This window comes from Myxocyprinus asiaticus, chromosome 8, assembly GCF_019703515.2.
Source record: "Myxocyprinus asiaticus isolate MX2 ecotype Aquarium Trade chromosome 8, UBuf_Myxa_2, whole genome shotgun sequence".
Taxonomy (NCBI): domain Eukaryota; kingdom Metazoa; phylum Chordata; class Actinopteri; order Cypriniformes; family Catostomidae; genus Myxocyprinus; species Myxocyprinus asiaticus.
This window is the reverse complement of record NC_059351.1, coordinates 4,515,001-4,542,617: the sequence shown is the minus strand read 5'-3', so window position 1 is coordinate 4,542,617 and position 27,617 is coordinate 4,515,001. Positions and strand designations below refer to the sequence as shown.

Below are 27,617 nucleotides of genomic sequence, written 5' to 3'. Positions count from 1 at the left end.
GGTCAATGACCAATAAGGATGTCCGAGATAATAAAAAAGAGAAATCTTTTAAAAATCTAGATTAAAATGCATAAGCAAACGCAATTCCTCTACGTTTTTTTGTAAATATAATCTAAAACAAAGCTGCTTCACTGCTAATTAAAAAAACAGAATTATAATAAAAGACGATGCCAAAATTTGTGAAGTCTCAAGAATTTCAGCCTTTTTACTTTTTACAATTTCCAGACAGTTATACCACATAGATACTGTATTTCTTTTTACTTCAGGCCCCACAAAAAATATCAAAATGAATTTAACCTCTGAAACTGAAAATATATTAATTATAGAAGAGGTGTATTCAAGCAATTTTTTTATTAATTAATTGCATTTTAATTGTATTTTTTGTAATAGAATTTGATATATGTGGACAAAAATAAAAATAAAAATAAGAGTGTCACTTTACTGACCCATACAGAAAAACCCATACACATACACACAACACTGTTTTATTCATTTCTTATTAGCATGTTCCAAGTGAGGCAGAGACCAAACAAAACAGATGACACATTTGGCAAAGGAAACAAATTTCAAGTTGAGTCATCCAAATGTGTGTGACTGCGTTTTAGTTATTTTAGCAGTTGTAGGAGTAGAGGGGCACCTGTGGTTTCCTAATCTAGAATAGCCAGACATTTGACTATCAGCATCTTGTCTACTTTGCTGCTTATTTTGGCCATGAACCACCCACTTAGACAGAAAGAGACTGTCTGACCAAATAATTTTTTTTTTTACATGACGTGTAGGGGTGATTAAATCTAAATTAATGTTGGCACAACTGTGTCTGTGAACAGTACAAACAATGCGAAAGTAATTGGGGGGTGGAGTTGGGAAAGTTCAAGCTAACTCCAGAGGTTGCATAATTTCTAAATTTTTTATGAACATTAAGGGATGATTAAAAAAATATGGTCTTTTAATATGAGGTATATTTAATACCCCTTCTTTTGAAATATCCCCACAATAAGGGATGCAAAAAGGGAATAAAAGTTTCATTTGTATCCGCAAACTAAGCTGATGAGCCTCCACATAACAAAACCCCCAAAAATAAAAAAAAGAGATAGTTCACCAAAAAATGAAAATTCTCTCATTATTTTCCTCACGTTTGAGGAAAATAGAAAAATATCTCAGCTCAGTAGGTCCTTAAAATGCAAGTGAATGAAGATTTCTCTTTTGAAGCTCCAAAAATCACAGGCATTCTGCAGAAACATCATCAATACGACTCCAGCAGTTAAATTAACGTCTTCTAAAGCGACACAATCACTTTTGGTGCGAAAAAGATAAATATTTTTGTACTTTTTTTTTTTAACTCTGAATCATGCTTCTGTTCTGCAGCAGCATGCCTGTGTAACGTAATCACATTGGCATTTGAAACACGCGAGAACTGACGCACGTGCGACACAGCCGGAAGAGCAGCGCTGTTTACAAGTGAGAAGGAGGAACACTGTACAGTAGCTTGGTTGGTTTTGGTTTAGATCTGTATTTATCGGTTTCTTTACTAACAATATTGTGTTTGTGTGCTTATCCTGGATATCTCAACCGATTGGAGAACGTGAGATTACGTCTGTATCATGGCAAAGTGAATACGTCACACGAGGGACCGCTTGAACTCATGTGAATCTTACCCTCACGTAGGATTATAGTTAAAAAGTACTTAAATGTGATCATATCGCTTTAGAAAACATTAATTTAACCGCTGGAGTCGTATCGATGATTCAATCTCCATTTAAGTGCATTTTAAGGACCTACTGAGCCAAGATATTTTTCTATTTTTCTTCAAACGTGTTCTGCTGAAGAAAGAAAATCCTACACATCTGGGATATCATGAGGGAGAATAAATAACGAGAGAATTTTTGGGTCAACTATCCCTTTAAAAGAAGCACATTGCTGATTTGAGTGTATTGGAAAGAGCAGTTTCTAACAGCCTAGTAATTGCAGGAATTGCACCATAGTGAATATTTACAACAGATAATGGGAGGTTACAATTAGAAGGCAAATGGGAAACATAAGTGATGTGAAATGTTCCAAATTTGATGAGGTAGCATGACTTAAATTTCCATTGGATATTTTAGCCCAACTACGTATTGAAGCACAGTCCCATGGAGTACTAAGTAAGTTTACTTGAGCATTACAATTATGAACTGAGAAACTTAAAGTTCCTGGTTCAACAGAACTTCTGTTAAGCTCTAACAGCAGCATTTGTGTCACTGTTAATTACCACTGAAACTAATTCTGACCCATCCCTCAATTTGTTTGTTTTTTTGCTGTTGAAAAAAATTTAGTTTACAGCAATGCACATGCACTTACAATTGAAGTCAACCTGGCCAGTGTTCAAAAGGAGAAATGTACAACTTGTTTTAATGTGAAACACTTGAATAAATAACTCAGTAAAAACCAGTTTTCAAATTTGTCCTTTTTAAGAATACTGTGTGTAGGAACTTCAGGTTAGGCGTAACTGAAGTAATTCCTCTGAGTAGAGTTTGTAGCATGTGAACAGTACCTTTCTGGTATCCTTGCACGTGTCAAACAAAGTTCCAGAGCGTACCGGATTTATGTGGTCATGACATTCGAAGCTGAAAGATTGGATATAACTTTACACAGATAAGGTTAGTAAGCGAGTCTATCACACTAGTGTCACCCCAACTTGATTTTCTGTGGTTATCAACACTTCACCACAAATACTGTCAATAGAGCTTAATTTGTATTGAACCCGGAACATTCTACTAATCTCTTTAGCAGTAACATTAGCAAACAGCAAGACTTGAACAGGACACTTATTTTCAACAGGCAGAGTGTGTGTCCATACACAAAGAGCCTCTACAAGCTTAATCCCCATCTGTAGATGGAGGTTACAGATGTATAATGAACTGAGCATGAGACAGATGTGTGTGTCTGTGACAGAGAGATATATAGCGCAGATGTGTGTGTGGACAAAGTCATCCCTGTGACTTGGATGTAAACCTCTGATAAACTGACCTAGATTGGGACACATTTCTGACAACATTTGTCAGTGTGTATTGTGTGCATGTCTGATTACTCACTAGTATAAAACCTCATTTGCTTCATGCTGCTCATATCGAACCGTCTCACACATCAACCTGCAAATCAGATAGACACAGTGTAAAGCAGATTAATTCAAATGTAGTCACACAAACACACACACACACACACATACCTGAGCTGGTGCTCCCTCAGGTTGGATAGTGCTTCCATCCCATGGAGGTACGAGTACACAATCTGCAGATCCTGCAAAACAAACACAGCAGGTTACATTTGCATTACTTTGGAAAGGTTCATAAACTAAGATATCAGACAAAATACATTTTTTCAATTTTTTTATTTTTTTTGCATAAACACCAAAGCACCAGTAGGTGGCATCCTATATATGTGAATATAAACACTGTACCACATGCGTAACACACACAAACCTCATTTTACACTACTAAATTCTGCCCATCCTGAATAATGCAATCAGTGTTTAACGAGATTGGAATGTTTGCAGATAATCCATCATTCACCCCTTCACTTTCACATGTTTTTTTTCCTTCTGTTTTCCTCTGTTTCTGTCATTTGTGATCATTTTCCTCTGGTTTCCTAAGATAAGATAAAGGACAGCCTATTTTTAGGCTGTGTCTAAAAGCTGACTACCTAGACCACATTTTTGGCCATCATAGGCTGATTACGAACGAGCCTATGTCGACCACAAATGCAGTCAATTCAGCCAGTTAATTCGGTTGAAGTGTAAACTAAGGCCTGAAACATACTCCACACAAGTACATGAAGGCAGACACTTCTAACAATGCAAGCATGGTGTTCTCAATAGTGTCAAGTGTGTTATTCATAATGCAATACAGTTACACAATGGGACTGCTCGCAAAAGTGTTCGCCGGCGTGTTGCGCACGTTTGCATACTTGCGTTTCTGGCCTAAAAGTAGCAGTGTTCCGCATGCATGCTTATGGTGTTATTGTAAGCAAATTAGAAGTCAGGAAAATCTGCTGAGGGACATCATTTTTTGTTTTAAAGAGTCAAGTGATTTTTATTTGCTTCACAATACACTGTACATTGTTTCAAAGCAGCCTTACAGACAACAGTGTCTTAAAGCCCCCAGTGAGCAAGCCAAAGTTGACTGTGGCAAGGAAAAAACAGTCATAAGGGGCCGTTCAAAAAAGCTAGCCGCAGCGTTACGAGTGGAACAGAACAGGTGTTGAAACACATTTTTAACTTTTAAAAAAAAAAAAGCAATGGTAAAAGCCGTCAGTCTAGTGCATGTTTACATAGAAAAACAACTAAAAACAGAGAAGATGGACAGATGTTTAGATAAAAGAGAGAACAATCCTGGTAGCAACTGGACTCGATCTGGGGAACCCATCTTCCACTGGCATGGCACAGATGACAACAGAGAACATGAAGACAACTTATAATGTGGTGTATTAAAGATGACTAAAAAAGGGTTTTGTGGGAAACAAAGTTTTGTATTTTTTTTATCCTCATTATCATAGAGGCAAACAATGTTTGGAAGAGGAAAGAGCCACACAACAGACACATCCACTATAATTCTAATGTAACACTTCTGCAAAGTGAGAAAGCACTCGCACGCGAAAGCATCAAGCCAAGCACAAACGCTGCACAAATGAAGTGCCTTCAAATGTCCATTTAGGCCTATCCAGATTCAATGTGTATCATTATATTTCTAACACCTCATTTCCATTACAGTGACAAAAATGTAGCCTGCCTTAAAGTACCCGTTTCTTCTCCACAAGCCTTCTTTTTGACAGGATACATTAAATTACCAACACCTCTTGCTGTTTAACACATTTTTGAAGGGTTGGTCATAAGGGCTTGTCGATTCAGATTTAGGTGTCATCCATAAAGCATTTCCTGCAATTTGAGATTTCAAAATTTCACCACAGAGCACATATTAGCACCGAGGTTATGTCATTTAAATAAAAAGTTTGGACACACTTCACTGAATGTAGGTTTCTCATGATGTTAAAAACCTTTTGATCAGTGGCTCTCAACCTTTTTTTTTGATGAACACCCCCTACTTCATTCTCCCCCACTTTTACATTTGCCTTTTTGAACATTTTTATTTATTCATTAATTATTTATTTTTATAGTTTTAGCAGTGGTATTTGTAACAAGACCACAGTAAACACATGGAAGCATGGATCTTCACTAACATGGTTAGATGTAACATGATTTCTATAAAACAAACTATGGCATTTTTGTCATTATAATCAGTAGACCTACTCTAAACACATGTAAAAACAATAAATGCAACATATATATATTTATAAGTTGTAACAAAAATGTATTATATTCCCTCACTCCCCTAATGTAGCCTATGACAAATATAATAGAGCTGAAGTAGTGATATGATAATAATTATTATCAATCTATATCTGCCTAAAGTACAGTTAGTGTTACTATAGTAAATTCAAGGATGGTGATGTAGAATTCTGTTCCGAACTCAAATGGTTTCCACTTCTCACGCCTTACTTCTCACTGATTCTCGCAAAGCTGCAAGTTTAAGAGCTCGAGCTTTAAGAGCCATACAGGTGCATTAGCCGAGGTTGCGCCTCCACCTGTGTACTTGACGCTGCTAAACCAGATACTTCAGATGCGTCACTAGACTTCAAAATCAGATAAACCGCGATACAAATGCATACCAACCCATCTGATATACTCCAAGTCTACATAAACATTTTAATGCAAAGAGGAACTTGACGATAGATTTGATTATGACTGTTAAACGCCCCCATTTGTAACCTAACACCCCCCTCTCTATTAATTTGCTCTCAGCGCCCCCTGGCATCCTTTGAACGCCCCCTGGGAGGCGGTATGATAGCTGTGTGGTCCCATGGTGTTTACACTTGCGTACTATTGTGTGTACAGATGAACGTGGTACCTTCAGGCATTTGGAAATTGATCCCAAGGATGAACCAGACTTGTGGAGGTCCACAGTTGTTTTTTCTGAGATTTTAGCAGATTTCTTTTGATTTTCCCATGATGTCAAGCAAAGAGGCATTGAGCTTGAAGGTAGATTTGTTTGACATGATTTAATTCATGCCATTGTGTGAATCTGAACTTGTATGTGGAGCTTGTCATTTACTCTTGTTTTGTATATAACTAGGTAGTAGTAATATGTCACTGACTCTTTAACATTTTATCTGTACAACCAAAGTTACTGGGACTCAAGTTATTTGTGAAACGAGCAGAACCAATTTTTCTGTACTAAATTTGTTGAATGGAATGCAAAATTTTGTGGTATCGTAGTTTTACGAATCATGTGCATAGTAATGCGAAGAAGTTCAACTTGTTTCAAGAATGAGGCCCACTGTGTTTTGTCCTAAATGTGGGACCTAATTAGTGAACATGTAGAATGTGGAAAAATTACTCATGCCATGCACAAAGTAGATGTCCTAAATGACTTGCCAAAACTATAGTTTGCTAATATAAAATCTGTGGAGTGGTTAAAAATGAGTTTTAATTACTTAAGTGTATGTAAACTTCTGACTTCAACTGTACATACATGCATATAGCCTATACAGAAACACATAAGAACATGTGTGTAGTGAAGTGCATAGGCCTAGCACTTTAAAGGCCACAACACACAACCACACGTCCATTCCTATATCACGTGTACTGTCAGCCCTCCACTATAAACTAACTCAACACCCAAACAGGACATTAGATGCGTCACTCTTCCCCTCTCTGACATTCCAACAACCTTTCTCATCATCTTACACTCCCCCAATAATCCATCCACCCATCCCTCTCATCAGCTCTCGCCATAGTCAAATTAAACAAAATTCAAACTGCCCAATGAGTTCCAGTCGGGGCGGTGTGCTGTGGGATGTAATTGGTTGATTTGAGTAGAAGGGCAGGAATGTTTATACTTGGACTGTGGCATTTCCTCTTTGCAAAACAGAGACGCACATACTCGCACATAGATTTCTGAGTATGGCAATGGACTGGGTCCTCCAAGTCAAAAGACCAAGGTTGCATTTCAGTTGTTTGAAGAAGACCTGGTCAGTAGGACGTCGCACAAAATCTGGAAAATACATTTAAGCACACATGCTGGCATTTCCCATCTAAAAATAATGACCTGCACTTTCATTTTCACTTATAAAAGCATGTTTTGTACCCATTTTGAAATCAGAGAATAAGACTAATTTTTGAAACAATGCCTTTTATCTAATGAAAAAGACAAGTGTATGTAACATGGATGTAACAGTTGTTTCAGGGTAAAATTAAGCTACAGTTTTCCTTCACTCAAACACCAAAAAATTAGCTATAAAAATAAATAAAAACAAACAAATTTAACTGCAATATAATTACAATGTATTTGCAATATAACACAGCCTAGCATCAGGTATTTGGTACACAAACTAGCCAGTCAGGGTTCTCAGCACTTTGAGTCTGGTTCCCACACTTTTGGACCAATGAATTTCCATGACTTTTTCCATGACCTTTCCAGTCGTTGAGATTGCTGGAAAAATGTAGATTGATTTGTCGATTAATCATTTACACCAATCTGAATTGGTTCAACTGTTTCAATGAAAACAAACACTAAAATTAATTTGCTCACAAATCTGACATCACTACAGCTTGTGAGCAAGTTACACACAATACAAAAGCAATTCCTATCCAATTAAATATTCTGAAGCAGAGCATGTATGAAAAAATATTCACTATAGACATCTCCATAACTTTACAGGCCTGGATTAAAACATTAAGAAATTTCCTTATATTTCCATGTGTTCCACACGTGGCGGAACCCTTCAAACTAAAGTGTTTTTACCAGGACTACCAAATAAATCTTATGATTCATCAGACTTGTCATTCATTGATTACACTGATAGTAAACCCTAACCGCTAAAGCTTTTCCAATTCAACTATTTGAGCAAGCAACTACAAGCTACTGTGATTTGAACTGAGATCCGATAAAAACATATGATGCTACTATTAAAGTGAACCACTCTGAGAGGCCGTTCACACGGAACACGTTAAAACAGCTAGACGGGGTGAACACAGGGTTTAAACTACATTTAACTTGACACTTCATTTTAAAAATGCAGCACTCGTGATGCAAGATTCAGATGAACGCAGTAATCGATATGTTATAGTATTGCGATATTTTTCCTCACGATATTGTTTCGATATTCACTAGGGATGTGCGAGACTTGTCGAATAAAGGGTTCTGATGCGGCTACAATTATTATTTAAAAAAAGATATCTGAAGCAGATATAAAGTATCATTTCACCTCAGGGTGTGCGTGCTTCTTCCCTCTCTCAAGCCTTGTTTAACTTTCGCCTGTCAACGCAGCACGAAGCGCCGCCGAATGCATGCACACCTCCCCAAATTCTTGACCCATTCACCGTTGTACTACTCTTTGAAATGACACGGGGCGGGTGAGAGAAAATGTATTCTGAATCACCAGGAAGAGCAGTGAGAAATGGCTTGCCAGAAAAAAAACAACGACGACGTCCCGCATTTGGCAAGGCATTGGACAAATACTTGTATTTTATATCTTAAAAATGCTTATAGTATATTTATTGAACTCAAGCATATAAATACGGTACAATATACAAACATAAAATGCTTATTGTATATTTCTTGACCTTATACTTCTATAAAATTATCCATATAGATGTGATATAATATAAAAGATTTCACAAACTATACAAAACTATTTAAAACTAAAGAGCAATGCTAGTTATATTGGCTATCTGTTAAGTTTGTATTCATTTTAAAATTCTGTTAATTACTTACAAAGCTTTTAATGGTCTAGCTTCAAAGTACTTAAGTGACCTTCTATCGCACTATAATCCTTCAGGTTCACTATGATCGCAAAACTCCAGCCTGTTAACAATACAGAGAATATCAAAATCCACTAAAGGAGGGAGGTCATTTTCATATTTGGCTCCTAAACTATGGAATAGTCTTCGGAACTCAGACACAGTCTCTCAGTTTAAGTCTAGACTAAAGACTGATCTATTCAGCCAGGCATACACCTAATTTATCCCTCAATTCATAGTTATGCTGCTTTAGTTAGGTCTGCTGGAACCAGAAACACTTCTCTTATTCTTTAACCCTGCTTTAAAGTGAATGGCATCTACGCTAATTTTATTCTCTCTCTTTCACTGTCTAAACCTCGGTATTATATACCAAGGTTACCAGAGCCTGCCTGATGTCTGACTCTGAGTCCGTGTCGCTGAGTGATGATGACCAACTGCAGCATGTGCCAGCCAGACTTCACTTCAGTCTACTAAGACAGACTTCACAGAGGATGAATTGATGCAAACTCAAAGACATGGGATTCTTCATGAGCCACTGTCCGAAGCATGGGTTCAGGATGGAGTTCACCAAAATTACCTCCCATAAGCTTCCAGCCGGACTGCGATGCTCCTCACTGAATGATACCTATATCAACTTGGTCAAAGGGACAACATTCTCTTTATATATATATATATATATATATATATATATATATATATATATATATATATATATATATATATATATATATATATATAAAAGAACTACACAGAAAATGAATTAACCACTAACAAAAGCCTTCTTCACCCAAAATCAAAGGACAATGCATCTATATGTATTTCCTCAGTTAATTCGGGATGACTTCAAGGACGATTTACAAAATAATTTAAATGTAAAGAGCAATGCTACACTCTGTCTCTGCAAAATTCAAGGGATTGAATGCACTGTTCCTATATTTTATGCTTATAAAATTGACACTGTAATGCATTTCAATTGAAATGCGTTAATTTTTTAATGCAGTGCCGTGCGCACTGTTCGCCCGAGTCACAAAAATCGGTGTGTGCACTGCAGCGCGACGCACACTTGACCGCGATGACGTCATTTTTGCCGAGCGCAAGCTTGCGAACAAGTGGCTGCATCGAGTATGACCAGGCTTCACTCCCGGCACGCGCAGGAAAATGTCCTCTCGCTAGACAAGCAAACTTAGCAAAGTATCTTTGAAATCACTTCGGTGGTGGTACGGGAAGCGAATGGCTTGAAAGTCCCTATGGATGTTTTCACATTTGAGTCTTCTTTAAATCTGTGCGCGCTTGTAAGTTATTTTCACGCTGAGCGGTCTTTAAGCGCAGGACTGTCGCCTCAGGCGAGTCAAGTCCTGTCTTTCACAAGACCATGTTAACGTGTTAATTTTGCTCATCAAAAAATGTATGCTTTTCAGTAAGTAGCCTAGAAAATAAATGTTTTAGACTAGATATGCCATTATTTTAATCTGCTGATTAATGAGGTGCCGACTGCTTAACAGGTAAAACTCTCTTTTATTCTGTGCACAACATGTAAAGAACAACATATTAGGTTTATTGTAGGCTACATCACAGGCCTATTTTCTTCTATCCTATAACAATTTTTCTTTTCCATAGTAACTGTTATTGGTTAACGTTCTTTACCGAACAGCTGTCATTAGATCAATGGTTAATGCACGACTGTACATTGTGAAATACACGCAATTTTTCAGAGAATTTTTTTCTCTCTTGTAGATTTGGCTTACCCGTTAATTATATTCAACAATGTCCTGACTGTTTTAATATGTTAAGTAAATTTTACTTGGTGAATTCCATTTAGAACACGCTGGACTGCTCAACAAGTCCTGCACTATTCATTCAATTATTTTCAATAAATATTAGTAAATACATAAATAAGTATTCGCTAACGATGATTCAGTGAATGCGTGTCATGTTTTATATTTAATGTACAATGATCATAATGCAAGGCGAGCACGTCACAGATAAATAACCCTTTTTCAGTAGAATTTAGCGTCGGATTTGGAATAGACTGAGTATTTTAAATGGGTTGCATAACAATTGTTTTTTTTTTTTTTACTGTTTTCTGAAGGTTGGTTTCTTTTTAGACTAGTCGACTCCAAAATTTTCATTTAAACGTCAGTGAAATTAGTCGTTCCGCACATCCCTAGTAAACAGACTTATTTGAGGGTCAGTTTTGTTTATCTTCACAAATAAATGGTTTGTATTTAAAATATTTGAGGCACTCATATTTATTTAATAATGCCTTTGGTTATTTGGCAACAGTTTTCTGAAGTCCTATGAATAAGAACAGTGAGTAAAATATGATAAATATCACAATATAATCGCAGTTTTGAATCGCAATACACCAAAAATTAAGAATTGCAATTATATTGTATCGTGACCTAGATATCGATATAATATCGTACTGCCAGTTACCTTGTGATTCCCACCACTACTTCATATGTAGGTAACACTTAATAATAAGGTTCTATTCGTTAACATTAGTTAATGCATTTGGTATCATTAACAAACAATATATATTTTTACAGTATTTATTCATCTTAGTTGATGTTAGTTAAAAAACTAAGTGAATTTTATTTATTTATTTATTTACAAATGCCATTATGTTCCTCTTCATGAATCAGAGAATGAAGCTCCTCTTTAGCCACTATCTTTCCTGTATGAAAAAACTCTTTGTTCTTTATAGCCACCTTAAAAATCAAACAAACTTACACGCGCTGCAGCAAAACCCACTTTGCTCTGCTTTCTCACTGTTTTGTCCGCCGGTGTATATTGGTAAATATATATTTGTAACAATTATCTAACTGACAATATTAGCCCCTTTCACACATACAGCCTTTTCCAGAAAATTTACTGCACTTTTTAGTTTAGAGATAGTGTGTGAACACAACCTTTTTGAAAATACTGGTAAATTTTGCCGTGGCAATTTCCTTAATGAAAAGTTGTATCATAAATTTCCATATTGACAGTATGTGTGAACAGCACATGTGGTACATTTACCAGTAAAGGCAATTTTCCTGCGATTTACCTGGTTCCATGTGTGAATGTATGTATGAGCACTGAATATTACATAGTGTAAATTAGATGCAGGCTTTATCATAATCATAGACTATATAAACACACAATTTTATCTGAAACCATAATAACACTGCCATACACTAACCAAAAAAAAAAAAGTACCAAAAAGTACTTTTTGGACATGGTATCATGGAAATTCCATGTTTTTGTTGGATTGTTTTTGTTAATTGTATTCTTTGCAGTACTTTGTAAATAAATGTCATGGTACATAAATATGGTAATCATTCTGTACCATGATATCTATCAAAGTACCATGGTATTACTTTCTGATAATACATCAATCAGCCACAAAATTAAAACCCGCTACCTAATATTGTGTAGGTCCCCCTCGTGCCGCCAAAACAGCACCAACCCGCATCTCAGAATAGCATTCTGAGATTATATTCTTCTCACCACAATTGTACAGAGCGGTTATCTGAGTTACCGTAGACTTTGTCAGTTTGGACCAGTCTGGCCATCCTCTGTTGACCTCTCTCATCAACGAGGCATTTCCATCCGCAGAACTGCCGCTCACTGAATGTTTTTTGTTTTTGGCACCATTCTGAGTAAATTCTAGAGACTGTTGTGTGTGAAAATCCCAGAAGATCAGCAGTTACAAAAATACTGAAACCAGCCCATCTGGCACCAACAATCATACCACGATCGAAATAACTGAGATCAAATTTTTTCCCCATTCTGATACTGAAGCTCCTGACCCATATATGCTTGATTTTATGCACTGCACTGCTGCCACACGATTGGCTGATTAGATAATCACATTGATAATTGTTGGTGCCAGACAGTCTAGTTTGAGTATTTCTGTAACTGCTGATCTCCTGGGATTTTCACACACAACAGTCTCTAGAATTTACTCAGAATGATGCCAAAAAAAAAAAAACCTCCCGTGAGCGGCAGTTCTGCGGATGGAAAAGCCTTGTTGATGAGAGAAGTCATCAGAGGATGGCCAGACTGGTTCGAACTGACAAAGTCTATGGTAACTCAGATAACCGCTCTGTACAATTGTGGTGAGAAGAATGTAATCTCTGAATGCTATTCTGAGATGCGGGTTGGCGCTGTTTTGGCAGCACGAGGGGGACCTACACAATATTAGGCAGGTGGTTTTAATGTTGTGGCTGATCGCTGTATAACTGCAACATTTTACAGTCACATTTCTTTTTTGTGAGGGGACAATTATTTAAAACCTCTATAGATTGATGAAGCAGTATATCATTGACTACGCATTTAATGTTCTGTTCTAATTCTCGCACTCAGACCAAAGATGATGGAGCTTATAATATAATAAATGTCTCTTTTCACTGTCCCAAACAAATGGCCCTTATTTAGCTCCGAGTTAATTTTAATTATACAACATGAGAGAAATTGTCCATGTGAATATATTACCGTACTTCTTAAGGGCATGATTCGTTGTGTTCGCTATTAGGCAACATTGAAATGCACTGTTTTGCAAGTTACAAGAAAGTGTGTGTTTAAAATGCATACTGAAAATGTACGAATGAATCCTAAGAGGCTGACGGTTGCTGAGCATCTGTTTGTGTGGTTTCTGAGTTTCACAATGCATTCAATGATAGCGTGAAATTGCCTCCACCCGGTGTTGCGGTGGTAGATTTAGCAGGTGGGAAAAACCATTATAGCCAGCTGGGTGAACAAGGGGGAAAGGATTTAAGAGCAATGCCACAGACTCGGAGAGCCAAGAGCTGCTAAAGTTTAGTAACATTGTCTGAGCTCCAGTTCAGATGGTGAAGAGACTATTGTTATAGCAAAAAATATATCCATATGCATCCTGTAGACATGTACATGTTGAATAAGACCAGCAGCTGTCTTGGCGGACTACATAAATTCAGATTCTAAACTCTGATCCTAAATTTCTTGTATTCCACTTAGTCCATGAAAAGCACACTATTGTGAAAAAGATTCATTACGGTGTGGATCAGTGTTACAGGTATGGAACATTTAAACTTTTAAAAACTCATCTCAAGGGGGCCTGGGTAGCTCAGTGGTAAAATACGCTGGCTACCTCCCCTGGAGTTCACTAGTTCAAATCCCAGGGCGTGCTGAGTGACTCCAGCCAGGTCTCCTAAGCAACCAAATTGGCCCGGTTGCTAGGGAGAGTAGAGTCACATGGTGTAACCTCCTCGTGGTTGCTATAATGTGGTTCGTTCTCGGTGGGTCACGTGGTGAGTTGAGCGCGGATGCCGTGGTGGATGGCGTGAAGCCTCCACACGCGCTATGTCTCCGTGGCAACGCGCTCAACAAGCCACGTGATAAGATGTGCGGGTTGATGTTCTCAGAAGCAGAGGCAACTGAGATTCGTCCTCCGCCACCTGGATTATGGCGAATCACTACGTGACCACGAGGACGTCAAATAAAAACAAAAAACGAATCTCAAGATTTCTGCATTCTGTTCCATTTTGTTGAGCTCCGTCCAGCAGATTTGTTATGCAAGAATACATCCTGATCGGGGTCAGGTGAACCTGTAAGCAGCCTAATTATCAGGCTTGGTTCTGATGCCTTTTTCCAGACTGATTTCACAGTGAAATCGGAAAAAGTAGGTTGACATTTATTTGAATAGGCTGAAAAAATAGGTCTGTGCTAACCAAAATGTAAAACACTGCCCCCAGTGGCCAAAGCGATAATGTTTTTGGGCATATGGGCATGTGTGAACTCAATTTTCAGGGTGGTATGTCCTCAGAGGGGCACGAAAAGCGAGTTGTTTTCAGATGAAAAGGCTGTAATACAGTGAGGAGGAATGCATGTTTTATAAACTGTACCTGCCAACCCAAATCCCAAACCTAAACCTAACCACCAGTGTAGTAAAAATATTATAAGAGGAAAAATGCAGCCTCAGAAACTCGCTCATCACTAATTACACAATTACTTCTTAGTTTCAGCATGGTATATGAATCCGAATCCGAGACCGGGGTCTCCCACGGTGCTAACACAACGTGCTTCCGGTCACGCCATAGGGGAAGGTAAACACACTGGAGCCAATGCAAACATGCATATTAGGAGATGCCACTTGTCAGTAAGTCAGCATAATGTGGCCGATCCTAGGGCACCAGAAGTATCGGAAACAACATGGTAACCTCCCATGTGATCATGTTGCTTTTCACACATCAAAAATCAGAAAATGTTATGATGATTATCAGTCTATATCGGCATTTTCAAATAGGGCTACTCAATAATAGTCTTTAGTCTTTGCCTCTTTGTACAAATTTCTCAACATGTTAGTAAAGTGTGAGCAGCAGGTTCCAGTTTAATTTCCTTTAACATGTTTCCACCACGTAAAGTGCCTGCATATCGCCGACTATAAACATAGCTAAATAATTTGTTAGGTTCTTGGCCTGTGGCGAATTAATTTTTATTTTTTCCTAGGGTTCAAAGCTTCTGCAATTGTAGATTGTACCTGTTTTTTTTCCCTTTTGCTGCACATACCTGCCATTCGCCAAGATTTGGGATACTGGCCAGCTCCATCAAATCAGAATCCGAAATGTCTACAGGATTTGCTTCTTTTGACCTTTTCCAAAAAAACTCTCCAATGTTCACCTGCCATAACATAGCATTACCCACAATGAAACATTATGCAAAAACACCAGCAACTGCTAAAGCAACCACTTCATTTTTTTGACTCACTTGTCGACTCACAAGTTCTTTTGGACTTGGTCCTTTGCACTGCAAGTGCAACACACTATAAGTTTTGCGACTGCACAATATAGGCTAACTGCACTCAAACAAGCTTGTAAATGTAATTGATTATATAATGCAAATGCTAAAATGTATCGCCTTAGACTTGCGCTATAGTAAAAGTGCATAGATGTCATAAGATAGTATTGTGAGAGGATAAGGGATGCACCGATCCGATACCTGTATCGGCTCCAATACTGACGTATTTAGACAGATTGTGTATTGGTCCTATGAGCCCGATCCAAATCCGATATTATGTGTTTGTCATATTCGTTACTGTCAAGCTCCTAAAATGACATTTAAAAAAACAAACAAACGCACAATTGAAATACTCCATATATCTCCTGCATTTTTTTTTCAAAGCCACTTGAAGACAAGGCGCAAAAGGCTGTGTTTAATAAGTAAATGCATGCGCAGCGTGTTAGTGAATGGAGTGTATCTGTTGACACATGACACGTGCATGCTGTTGATGCACTCAGGGCTATTTTTTATTTTAGACCTCAGAGTGCTGCGCAATATGTGAGCGCTACACACAAACAAAATCTCAGATGTAGAAGCTTAAAAGTTTGGTTCGCTTATAACATGTGAGAACGGTACGGGAGAAGTATTTCACCAGACTCTGAATAAGAAGCAAATTAAACTACTGTGAACTAGCCCACAAACAGACACTTACAGGACTTCCTAGAGTGTTCCGACCGTCAAAATAAAAGCCTGCGGGTTTTAAAGTTAAAGGTGCATGAATGAATATATTACTATTGTATTATAAAATTCCAAAAGTCAATAATAATAATTTATTACTATTATCATTATTATTTGTTTACAAATTACAACAATATTTTATTGAAATCGTGGAGGCTTCACGCCATCCAACGCGGCAACCACGCTCAACTCACCACGCGCCCCACTGAGAACGAACCACATTATAGCGATCACGAGGAGGTTACCCCATGTGACTCTACCCTCCCTAGCAACCGGGCCAATTTGGTTGCTTAGGAGACCTGGCTAGAGTCACTCAGCACACCCTGGGATTCGAACTAGCGAACTCCAGGGGTGGTAGCCAGCGTCTTTTACCACTGAGCTACCCAGGCCCCATATTTATCCATTACTTTAAATTGGCTATTTATAAATGACCTTTGAATAACATTTGATTCCATGTAAACATTAGTTTCTATAAAGCAACACTGCTCTGGATCATGTCTTTCCATAACATCCACAAAAAAAAAACAAAAAAAATCTCCAAAGCAAACCTTCACTGGGTGAAACAATCCCATCGTTATACTAACAATCCAGCACTACACCATAAAAGAAAAGAGAATTGATATGCATGTCATGTTCACTGCAAGGCAAAGTTAAGAAAAGTCATGAGCATACAGTTTGACGTTCCTGTCATTATATTTTCCAACAAGAATGGCATTTGCAAAGAAAGGAATGTTCTGAGTAACCATTTCTCTGGAAAATCTAAAAAAAGATCTCACACTTGTAGTGAAATGATTAGGGCCTTTCATAAGACGAGAAATGAAGAAATGAAAACAACCACTTTCACATTTGCTATTTTTCCACATTCTAACTTGACTAAAAATGCATGTTTTAAAAAAAAAGATCTTTGGTAGATTTTTTTGGGTCATAGTTCTGCTCAAATGTGTAAATGTCTGTGACTGCATTTTGACAAGTGCAGAGTTAGTTTATCAGCACTGACTAATGCACAGGATTGAGGGAAACATTCAAGGAGGAGAGGAAAAGCTAATAAGACAGCATTATTAATACAACAGCATGTGTTAATGCACTTATCAGCACTAATGCATCGCTCTAATAAAGGGAAAGAAGAACAGAAAACATGTCAGAATAAGAGAAATGACTCACTCCCCTTCATGTACTCAATGGGCCTCGCTAGAGTGAAAAGTGAAACATCCTTTTCCAGAAATACTCTGATGGAGCTTCACCACTAACCTTTATGATGTCACCAAAGTTCTGGGAAAAGATTAAATGGATCACAGCTGGAAGAGTTTGGCCCCAGACTCAAATAAACCAACCCTTCAATGCTTTTTTCCATAATGCCCAAAATGCCCCAGTTTCGGAGGTATCCTTTATAACTGGGTATTCAAAAGATCTGAACCTTAAAAAAAACACAGGACAACATTTTGCAACTTACTGTAGCCAGCCTGATCTCATGAACATTACGTGACCGTGGCATCACTTTTGCTAGCTGAAATGACGTGCCTTATTTCACATTTGGCTGCAGAGTCCCAGTGAAATGTCCAAAGGAGGGAAATGGTGTCGTAATCAGACAAGGTTTTTACGGTGAATATTTGATGGAAGTTTTTAATGAGTAAAACGTACCACCTAACCTAAACCTAACCAATAGTGATCTAAAATCAAATGAGAGGTAGATACAAATCAAACATCCTTACCCTAAACCAACACCTAAACCTAACCGATAGTGTCCAAAAACAAAATGTGAAATGAAAAGCACATTTTCTGAAGCAACCACGTCATTTCGTTTCGCTTCTATGACACTTTCGTGTCAAGTGTGAGCTTGCGTGCTTGAATGGTCTCAAACCACGTCCTTCAGAGTCCAAAGTCCAACACTCTATGAGGTACTCTGTAAATGTAGGAAAGTCTGTAATACAAGCGTTAAAATGTAGCGTTTTTCAAATGATGCGTTAGAGTAAAAGTGTTCCGATATCATAACATAGAAGTGTGTGAGTACAGGTGCAAAAAATAAGTGTTTAAAAAGTCATAATCAGTCATTGTACTCGTGATTTGTGTTAAAGTGGAAAAAAATGCAGTTGTTGCAGCGCCTCTACAGCTAATTTCACCAGAAAACTTCAAACGTAAAATTCTCAACTAAACTCAAACTTTATTTATAAAGCACTTTCAAAACTACGTAGTAGAACGAGTAAAGTAAAAGCGGCAAGTAAAAGTCAGTTCGCACTAATGTAGTTATAGTACCGTTCATTCTATGAGACTTGGTTGGCAAGCTTACATGTGACAACTCAATGTACATTTTATTCTTTAACGATACTTATCCCGGAACACATAGCTTCATAAGTGTAAAGACAACTAGTGCTAACCAGGCATTACTTTCAGCAGCAAAAACTAGTATTGTCCATTTCTAGCTTTTTTGTGGCTTATATCACAATGAGAATTTTTCCAATTCAGTTCAATAAGCAAAAAATGTGAATTGTGAAGAAATCTGGGTTTTCCAGCTCTATTTAAAACTCAAACGACATGTGATTCTGAGGAAAAAGGCATCTTTAGGCAATTAGGGGGTTCCACTAACTAATGGCCGTATGGCTACTACTCAGAAACAGTCAGGAAGGAGGAAATGAAACCATTGTTTTGAAACTGCAGGGCTAATGTGTTTTGGAAGAATATGAATCAGTTCCCAGGTTCTAATTCCTACAATGCCAAAGTAAAATATAACACTATGAAAAATACATTTCTCTTTACTTTAGATGAGGATATCATACTTTTCCACTTTGTTTAACAAAACTGCACTTCTTGTGTTAAAACTGATCTTTCACATGTAGCTATCAGCAGCCAAGTCACCAGTATTTTCAGAGGAATAAAAAGCTGTTGTTTCATCATCATTACAGAGCACTAATTCTTCTAAAGCTTACTGCTCTCCGATCTCAAAACTCAGAGTCTCCTCACAGAGGCTGAAACAACCATAATGGACCAAAACTGATCCGAGCAGATGGTTCTTTTTTATATTTGATGTATCTTTCCAACTCATCAGCAAGCTCAAAAGATTTAGTAAACCCCTGATTAAACAGATGTCTCAAATTAAGTCATCAATTAGATGAAACATGGCACTTTTATGGCTTACAGAGGAACAAAATGATGAGATCTGTGTGGGTGGAATAATGTCAGGTTTGAACGTGGCACAGTTTTTGGTAAATGGACAGAAAACGATCACCATTACGGCATGCGGGTAACTTTAAAATGGAATTTTAAGTCATTTTGCATCTGACTCGTCAGCCTTTATTTTGTGGCCCACAACATGCCTTTTTAGAAATTTAGATTTGTTAGAATTAGTCATCAAAAGTTGTGTAAAAAGAATTTACATTTTTGCAATATGAATCTAATTGACACCATTTAACACGAGAGCTCATCAGCAAGACCAGACAGAATCTGCGCACGCAAAACTCAGCAGAAAACTGCAGATTTCTACAGAATTGCAACGTCTGTCACACATAAAAGTTCTACGCATTTCCCTCCACTTGCATGTTTGTTTAGAAAATATTTTGCCTAATAAAAAGATGCTTTCCGCAACTAATAAGAATGCAATAGTCGCAGCTCAAATTAATACATTTTACTACATTGTAAAAAATGTCTGTGATTTTAACGGTAAAAGACTGTAAAAATGCTACAGAAAAAAAACGTTAATTGATTAACGAGTATTAACTGTAAAATATACAGTACATTTTTTTTTAAAAGATAATACAATAGTTTTTACAATAAAATTTTTATACGTAAAAATTATGATTTTCCTGTATAATTAATGGTCAAAATTTACATTGTTTAACAAGAGCATACATGTACTTTTTACAGTAAATTATTGTTAAAATTACAGTAAAAAACTATTATCGGCGTTCCCACAATTCTCTTTTATATACATATTTCATTATATTTTCAGGGAATAGTTATGTTTCTTATTTTTAATATCAGTTCTGTACATTGTGGTGTTCTGTTTTATATTTAATGTAGTTTAGTTCATGTTTACTGCATTATTTAAATGTCACATGTGTAACTCTGATGGTGTTTAGTGTTTGTGTGAGTGACACTGAGCACTGTCTCTACATGTTTATTAGTTATTACTCCTGGAAGAGCCACTATTGGTGAACTTCATGTCATCATGTGCTCTTCTGTAAATGTTACGGTGATTAACAATGCCTTATAAAGTAAAACGCAGATTTTTTACACTTTCAGAAGGTTAAGATAAAGTTTGACGTTTTTTTACTGTAAATTTAACAGTTTTAAACTGTAAAATGTACAGGTAGTTCTGTAAAGTTGTTTACATTTTTACTATATGTTTTGTATAATTATTATGGCAACCACAGCTGCCAGTTTTTTTTTGTTTTTTTTTTTACAGTGTATGTTTAAATCCTTTCCACAGAATTCTGCAAATATGCCCTAAATTAGCACAGAAAAAAGTAAAATGCAAAAAAAAAAAAAAAACAGTCTGTGGACTCCATCTGGGCCTGCTCATCAGTCAAAATGACATAATATTTTGTGTCTACGTTGACAGAAGTGGATGCGCTGCGACTGCTTGAGGCTGTCTACATTGGATGCGTTACAGCATATGTTTTGTTTTTATGACATATCGGTTTCATTTCAAATGTCAGCCTCATGATCTGTGTTTCCCTTTAAGTTAATTCAATGAATTCAATGTTACATCAGTCAGAGATGTCCACATTGTGCATGACACCAAAGCTAAATCGCCCCTATTAGAAATCAACAAAGTTGTCTACACCAGAAGTGACCAATGCAGTGCGCCTTTCAAGGGAAATTCTCTCATCATTTACTCACCCTCATGCCATCCCAGATGTGTATGACTTACTTTCTCCTGCAGATTTTTAGAAGAATATCTTAGCTCTGTAGGTCCATAATATGCAAGTGAATGGTGATCAGACCTTTAAAGCTCCAAAAAGCACAGAGAATGGTAGTATAAGTAATCCATACGACTCCAGTGGTTAAATTAATGTCGTCTTCAGCGAAACGATCGCTTTGGGTGAGAAGCAGATCAATATTTAAGTCCTTTTCACTATAATTGTTTACATTGTTCACATCTGGGATGGCATGAGGATGAGTAAATTATTTTTGGGTGAACTATCCCTTTAATACTCTAAAACCCTGTTTCTGTTTTTGAAGTGCTCCACAGCTACTACAGACGCTTTATTTTCCTCATCTATCTGAAATAAAATTTCACGTTTTTTTTGTGCAAATAATCTGTTGCACATTTAAATGACTTCTCACCCTTACATAAAGGCATGTGATGTTTTTGATCTATGGTCTTCTTATTCAAGTGAACTAGCAATAATAATACAATATATGACAAACACAAAGTGTCAAAAACAAAACTCCATTCTGAGAATTTAGAACGGAGGTTTATCCTGTGGCTAGACTTTTAAACCTCAATCAGCTCTCCACTTTTCTGTAGGTCCCCATTCTCTTATGTTTCTCCTCTCATATCTCAGTTAATCTTATTCCTTTACTCTTTATCTTTTGCTTTTCGTAGCAACCACACCAAGGCGAGTGCCATTACATGAGAAGTGGCACCTCTAAAGCTCATGCACAGTATGTGTGTGCGCTCATGGACAAAGGCGAAATAAAACAAAACAGGCATGGGAACACAGACAATTGATTACATAACCGAGGAGAGAATGGAGGTGAAACCAAAGCTTGAATATCCTGCAATGTTTACACATGGAGATACAGTGCAAACTAGACACAAACACACTTCCTGGAACACGCACACTTACACAACTGCCATGAGAATTTTTGCTCACAGAAACACAATCAGAAGTACGGTTTAGTTTTGCTTCCGTTCCTATTGTGGGCATCTGGCAGCTACACATGCATGTGTGTGAAAATATAAATGGTAGCATGTGAAACAGAGAGAGAAACAGGAAAAGAGAAAAATGCATATCTAAAAAGGTAAAGGCGAGAAGACAAGATTGTGATATGTTAACCTGTGCGCCAGTTTCACAATTACCCAATGCTCTGACCTGAAAGCAAAACCCAGACAAATGCAGCAACGGCACATTTGCTTGCCTATATAATGGCATCCGTGCAAATGTTTATGGAGAAAAAAAGAAACAGAAAAATAGCAAAAAATGGTCAATCACTGACTCTCAGTGGGCAACTACATGAGATACTTGAGGTTAGCCAACTTATCCATTGTGACCTGTGTCTCTGCTCTTCCTCCCACCGCTGCAGACCCTGAGGGGACTAAATGACTACTATATTTATGAAAAACATGCTGCAGTACTGACTTTCTTTAACTCTACGCAAAGTCTGGGCTCAATAACAAGGATGGCCGATGGCCCGGGGCAAATGTTAGAGTTTCTGGTCAGAGCTGCATTTTCAGAACGTCTAATGTTTGTTTAATACTTACATGCATTTTAATAGCTTAAAACATTGGGTTTTCTGTAAAGTTTTGAACATTGTTTTCATCTAATACAGTGCATTCAGAAAGTATTCAGACCCCTTCATTTTTCCCCATATTTTGTTATGTTGCAGCCTTCGGCTAAAACGCTTTAAATTATAAAAAAAAAAAAATTCACATCAATCTACACTCCATACCCCATAACAACAAAGCAAAAATCAGATTTTCGGTAACTTCGCAAATTTATTATAAAGAAAAAAACTGAAATATCACATTGACATAAGTATTCAGACCCTTTGCTATGACACTTGAAATTTAGCTCAGGTGCATCCCATTTCTCTGGCTCATCTTTGAGATGTTTCTACACTTTGACTGGAGTCCACCTGTGGCAAATTCAATTGATTGGACATGATTTGGAAAGGCACACTCCTGTCTATATAAGGTGTCACAGCTGAAAATGCATATCAGAGCGAATATCAAGCCATGAGGTCAAAGGAATTGCCTGCAGAGCTCAGAGACAGAATTGTGTCAAGGCACAGACCTGGGGAAGGCTACAAAACATTTTTGGCTGCATTGAAGGTTCCCAAGATCACAGTGGCCTCCATAATTCTGAAAAGGAAGAAGTTTGGAACAACCAGGACTCTTCCTAGAGCTGGCCGCCCAGCCAAACTGAGCAATCGGGGGAGAAGGGCCTTGGTAAGAGAGGTGACCAAGAACCCGATGGTCACTCTGGTTGAGCTCCAGAGATCATGTGTGGAGATGGGAGAAACTTGCAGAAGGACAACCATCTCTGCAACACTCCACCAATCTGGAGTTCATGGCAGAGTGGCCAGACGGAAGCCGCTCCTCAGTGCAAGACACATGAAAGCATGCTTGGAATTTGCAAAAAAGCACCTAAAGGACTCTCAGACTGTGAGAAACAAGATTCTCTAGGTCTGATGAAACGAAGATTGAACTGTTCGGCCTCAACTCCAAGCGTCATGCCTGGAGGAAACCAGGCAACGCTTATTACCTGCGCAATACCATCCCAACGGTGAAGCACGGTGGTGATAGCATCATGCTGTGGGGGTGTTTTTCAGCGGCAGGGACTGGGGGACTGGTCAGAGTTGAAGGAAAGCTGAATGCAGCAAAATACAGAGATATCCTTAATGATAACCTGGTCCAGTGCACACAGGACCTCAGACTGGGCCAACAGGACAATGACCCTAAGCACACAGCCAAGACAACGCAAGAGTGGCTTAGGGACAACTCTGTGAATGTCCTTGAGTGGCCCAGCCAGTGCCTGGACTTTTTGTCATTATGGGGTATGGAGAGAAGATTGATGTGGGGAAAAAAAGAAAGCATTTTAGCATAAGGCTGCAACATAACAAAATGGGGAAAAAATGAAGGGGTCTGAATACTTTATGAATGCACTGTATGCACTAGCACAGCTGCTGCTTTTCAGAGGGTTATTAGAAGGGATATTCCAGGTGCAATACAAGTTAAGCTAAATCAACAGCACTGGTGGCATAATGCTGATTGCCAAAAAAGTAATTTCGACTCTCCTCTTGTTTATTAAAAAAGCGATTAAAATAAGACACTTACAATGGAAGGGAATAGGGCCAATTCATAAATGCTAAAATACACACCATTTTAAAAGTTTTGCCACAAGACATAACATGTTTAGTTTTTTCTTCTTCATTATTTTATTTTAGTGTGATAACATCGCTTACTAAGCTTCTGTGTAAAGTTCTAAACCAAAACCTGGATTACAGTGTTTCATAGTGAAGATTTTACTTCACACTGATAAGGTTAGGAAGAGATCTTAATCACACTACATTCATGTAAACATGTAGGCTTATATTGTGCGCTTATATCTTGTGGTAATACTTCTGAAACAAAGTGTATTTTAGGCTTTATGGACTGGACCCATTAATTTCCAAAAGTGCCTTACCTGAAATCACAATTTTATATATATATATAAATGTATAGCCCTATAGCAGACAATTTGCATAAAACAAATATATATATATATATATATATATATATATATATATATTTGTTTTATGCAAATTGTCTGCTATAGGGCTGCAACCAAAGATTATTTTGATAATTGATTAATCTAACGATTAATAGAACGACTATTCTGCGATTATTTCAACGATTAATCGTTAGCTCTTAACTGATTATTCAGCTTGTGCCCGACTTAAAAGGTTGTATTAAACGTGCTTACTAACAATAAAGAGGACAAAATCATCTTTTAAAAATACCTCTAAATGACAAAGGAAAAAATTACTTAAGTTTAATTCAGTAAAGAAATTCAGTGCAAAAAATCCTATTGTTATCAAGTGTTTTTGTCTTGTTTTATATTTAAAATGGTCTAAAAATCCTTTAAAAAAGATAAATGTATTTAAGAAGCAACATATAAGATATTTAGACTTTAAGAGAATGTATCTTGAATATAAGTGTATTTTGTATATAAGTGTATTTTTTCATTTGGTTATACTTCTGCGAATGCAGTAAAGACAAAATATACTTTTATTCAAGATCTATTCTCTAAAGCAAGTCTAAATATCTTATATGCTGCTTCTCAGGTGAATGCATCCTTTTTAAAGGATTTTTAGATATTTTAAAATATTTGTATTTTTAATATTATATTCAACATTCTCAGATAACAATTTTTTTCCTCTGCAGTATAGCTGCTAAAGTAAATGTACATTGTTTTAAAGGAGTTTTAGATATTTATATTGGAAAACAAGCCAAAACAAAAACAAATCAAAAACGTATTTTGTTGCGGTGTATAATGGGGCGAAGACTACCCTCTCTCACCTTTCTGTTCACTTCAATCCATCTTTAACTCACAAAAAAAAAAAACAACTCTCTCTTATTAATAACAGATAACTAGTGGTCCGCCGATATATTGCAAGGGCCGATAAATTGGCCGATATTCAGATTTTTTTAATCATCAGTAGTGCCCGACCGATATATCGGTATCGGCGTATATTTTACCGATATGCGCCAATATGAAAACTTTTTTTCAGAACATATAATGCAGAAAACAATGCTTTATAATTGGTGTCATAGCGTAGTTTGTCCAGCAGAGCGCGCTCCGATTGTTTTCAGAGCTGACTATGAACTGACGGTGGTTCTGCAGACAGGGCGGAGTTAAACGGTGTGGATTTGCGCGATCTCTTCTCATTAAATTGCTAACTAGTTTGTGAAATACATACTGGAAAGTTAATAAAAATTACCCCATCATTTTATATAACTAATATAACGTTAACCCTGTCCCTGACAACCATGTCACTCATGTTTATCACATCTGTTTGCTGTTAACCAGCTATATTTTGTCAGTGCAGTCAGTAAAGTAGCAGATTGAAAGGTAAACATCAGCGCATCTTTTTGCAGCACAGCAGACAACGGTGCGGTGGTGGATTGTGTGTGGTGAGTGTTGATTTCACGCTTCGCTGTTGCCTAGTTGGTGAGACACAATGCTGGAAAGTAAATAAAGTCCATCTTTTGGAAAAAAAAAAAAAAAGAGGCATTTACAACATGGTATAATAAATGATCCGTGGGGTATTTTGAGCTGAAACTTCACAGACACATTCTGGGGACACCTGAGACTTATATTACATTTTGTAAAAAGGGGCATAATAGGTCTCCTTTAAGAAAGCAGCCTTCTGAGTACCTTTGCATAGTCATATCGGTGCAAAATCGGCACACAACCCACAAAGAAAAGGTCTGTTTTCATTCCAGCTCAAAAATTAACTATATCGGTCACCATATCGGTAATCAGTGAATTTTCCCCTCTCTAAAATCGGTATCGGTCGGGCTCTAATCATCAGCATCGACTAAAAAGAAACCAGAAGAACCGCGACTTAAATCCTGAATTACACGTGATCGATTACTCGTTTTTTTGTATGTGTTAGTCGAGTACTCTAACACATTAAGAAAACGAGTAATCGATCACGTGTAATTCAGGATTTAAGTTCAACCTTCGAACACGTTTTTCTTTAAAAAAAAAAAAAAAAAAAGTCGTGGTATTTTCCCGTCTACGTTCTCGGGAGGGCATATGTAAACGCTTTCTGCGGGAGACGCTGATGTAAACACAGAAAGGGTGCGCAACAGCTAAAGCCGTCCGTGTAACACATGATCATCAAGTGAAAACGTTCTGTGAAAAGTCGCTCTGATGACTGACAGGAGCCCAATGAAACGATAAGCCCCGGGGCCCAGGACCTCCTTGATGCGGCCCTGTGTGTATTATATCTGCTCTCTGGATATCGGCAATAAAAATAAAATTTAAAAAAAAACATATCGGTCGATCCCCACAGATAACATCTCTTATTTCTTTAATTACTGTTCTGTTGTATAGTTGAGTTTAATTGTGATTCATTTCTTGTCGTCATTGATTCTGTAGCGACCTTGGGTTTTATAAAGGCGCTATATAAATAAAACATATAATTATTATTACTTATTTAACATAGGGCCAACAGTTACTAGTACACATTCAAGCACTGTTCATCTATCTCTGAATCTTACATGTTTTTTTTTAAAGGTTTCCCTCGCTTGAAAACCGTTAATCAGAGGACCTGGGGCACTGGCCTCACAGTCAGTTTAGTCTTTGACAGTACACATACTGGAGCTTAGCTGCATGTGTACCTGAACATATCACACTAATTAAAACCCTTAAGGCAGTGTTTTAATTCTATATTGCCTCACACACAGGCGTAAAAGCTTAAGGACCTCTACTCTAAACTAGTACATTCCTCACATTCTCCTAAGTCATTAAATTCCCAAGCTCAAAACTCATACACCAAAAGCCCAACACACACAAATTACCAACTCAAATGTAGTTTTACTGTGGCCACAGGCAGGAGGTTTAGAGTACACAGACATTCAAACAATGCAGATAGT

At 37.4% G+C, this 27,617-nt stretch overlaps 1 protein-coding gene across 2 annotated transcripts in view; it reads right to left on the bottom strand.

The window, feature by feature from the left end:
* LOC127444489 (rap guanine nucleotide exchange factor 2-like) overlaps positions 1 to 27,617 on the bottom strand; it is a 64,496-nt gene that overhangs the window by 34,703 nt on the left and 2,176 nt on the right. For both annotated transcript variants that reach the window (XM_051703858.1, XM_051703859.1), the window contains exons 2-3: positions 3,206 to 3,276; positions 3,072 to 3,128 (exon numbers count right to left, since the gene is read on the bottom strand). In XM_051703858.1, coding sequence (XP_051559818.1) covers positions 3,072 to 3,128; positions 3,206 to 3,276 — 128 coding nt within the window. The remainder of the gene's footprint in view (positions 1 to 3,071; positions 3,129 to 3,205; positions 3,277 to 27,617) is intronic.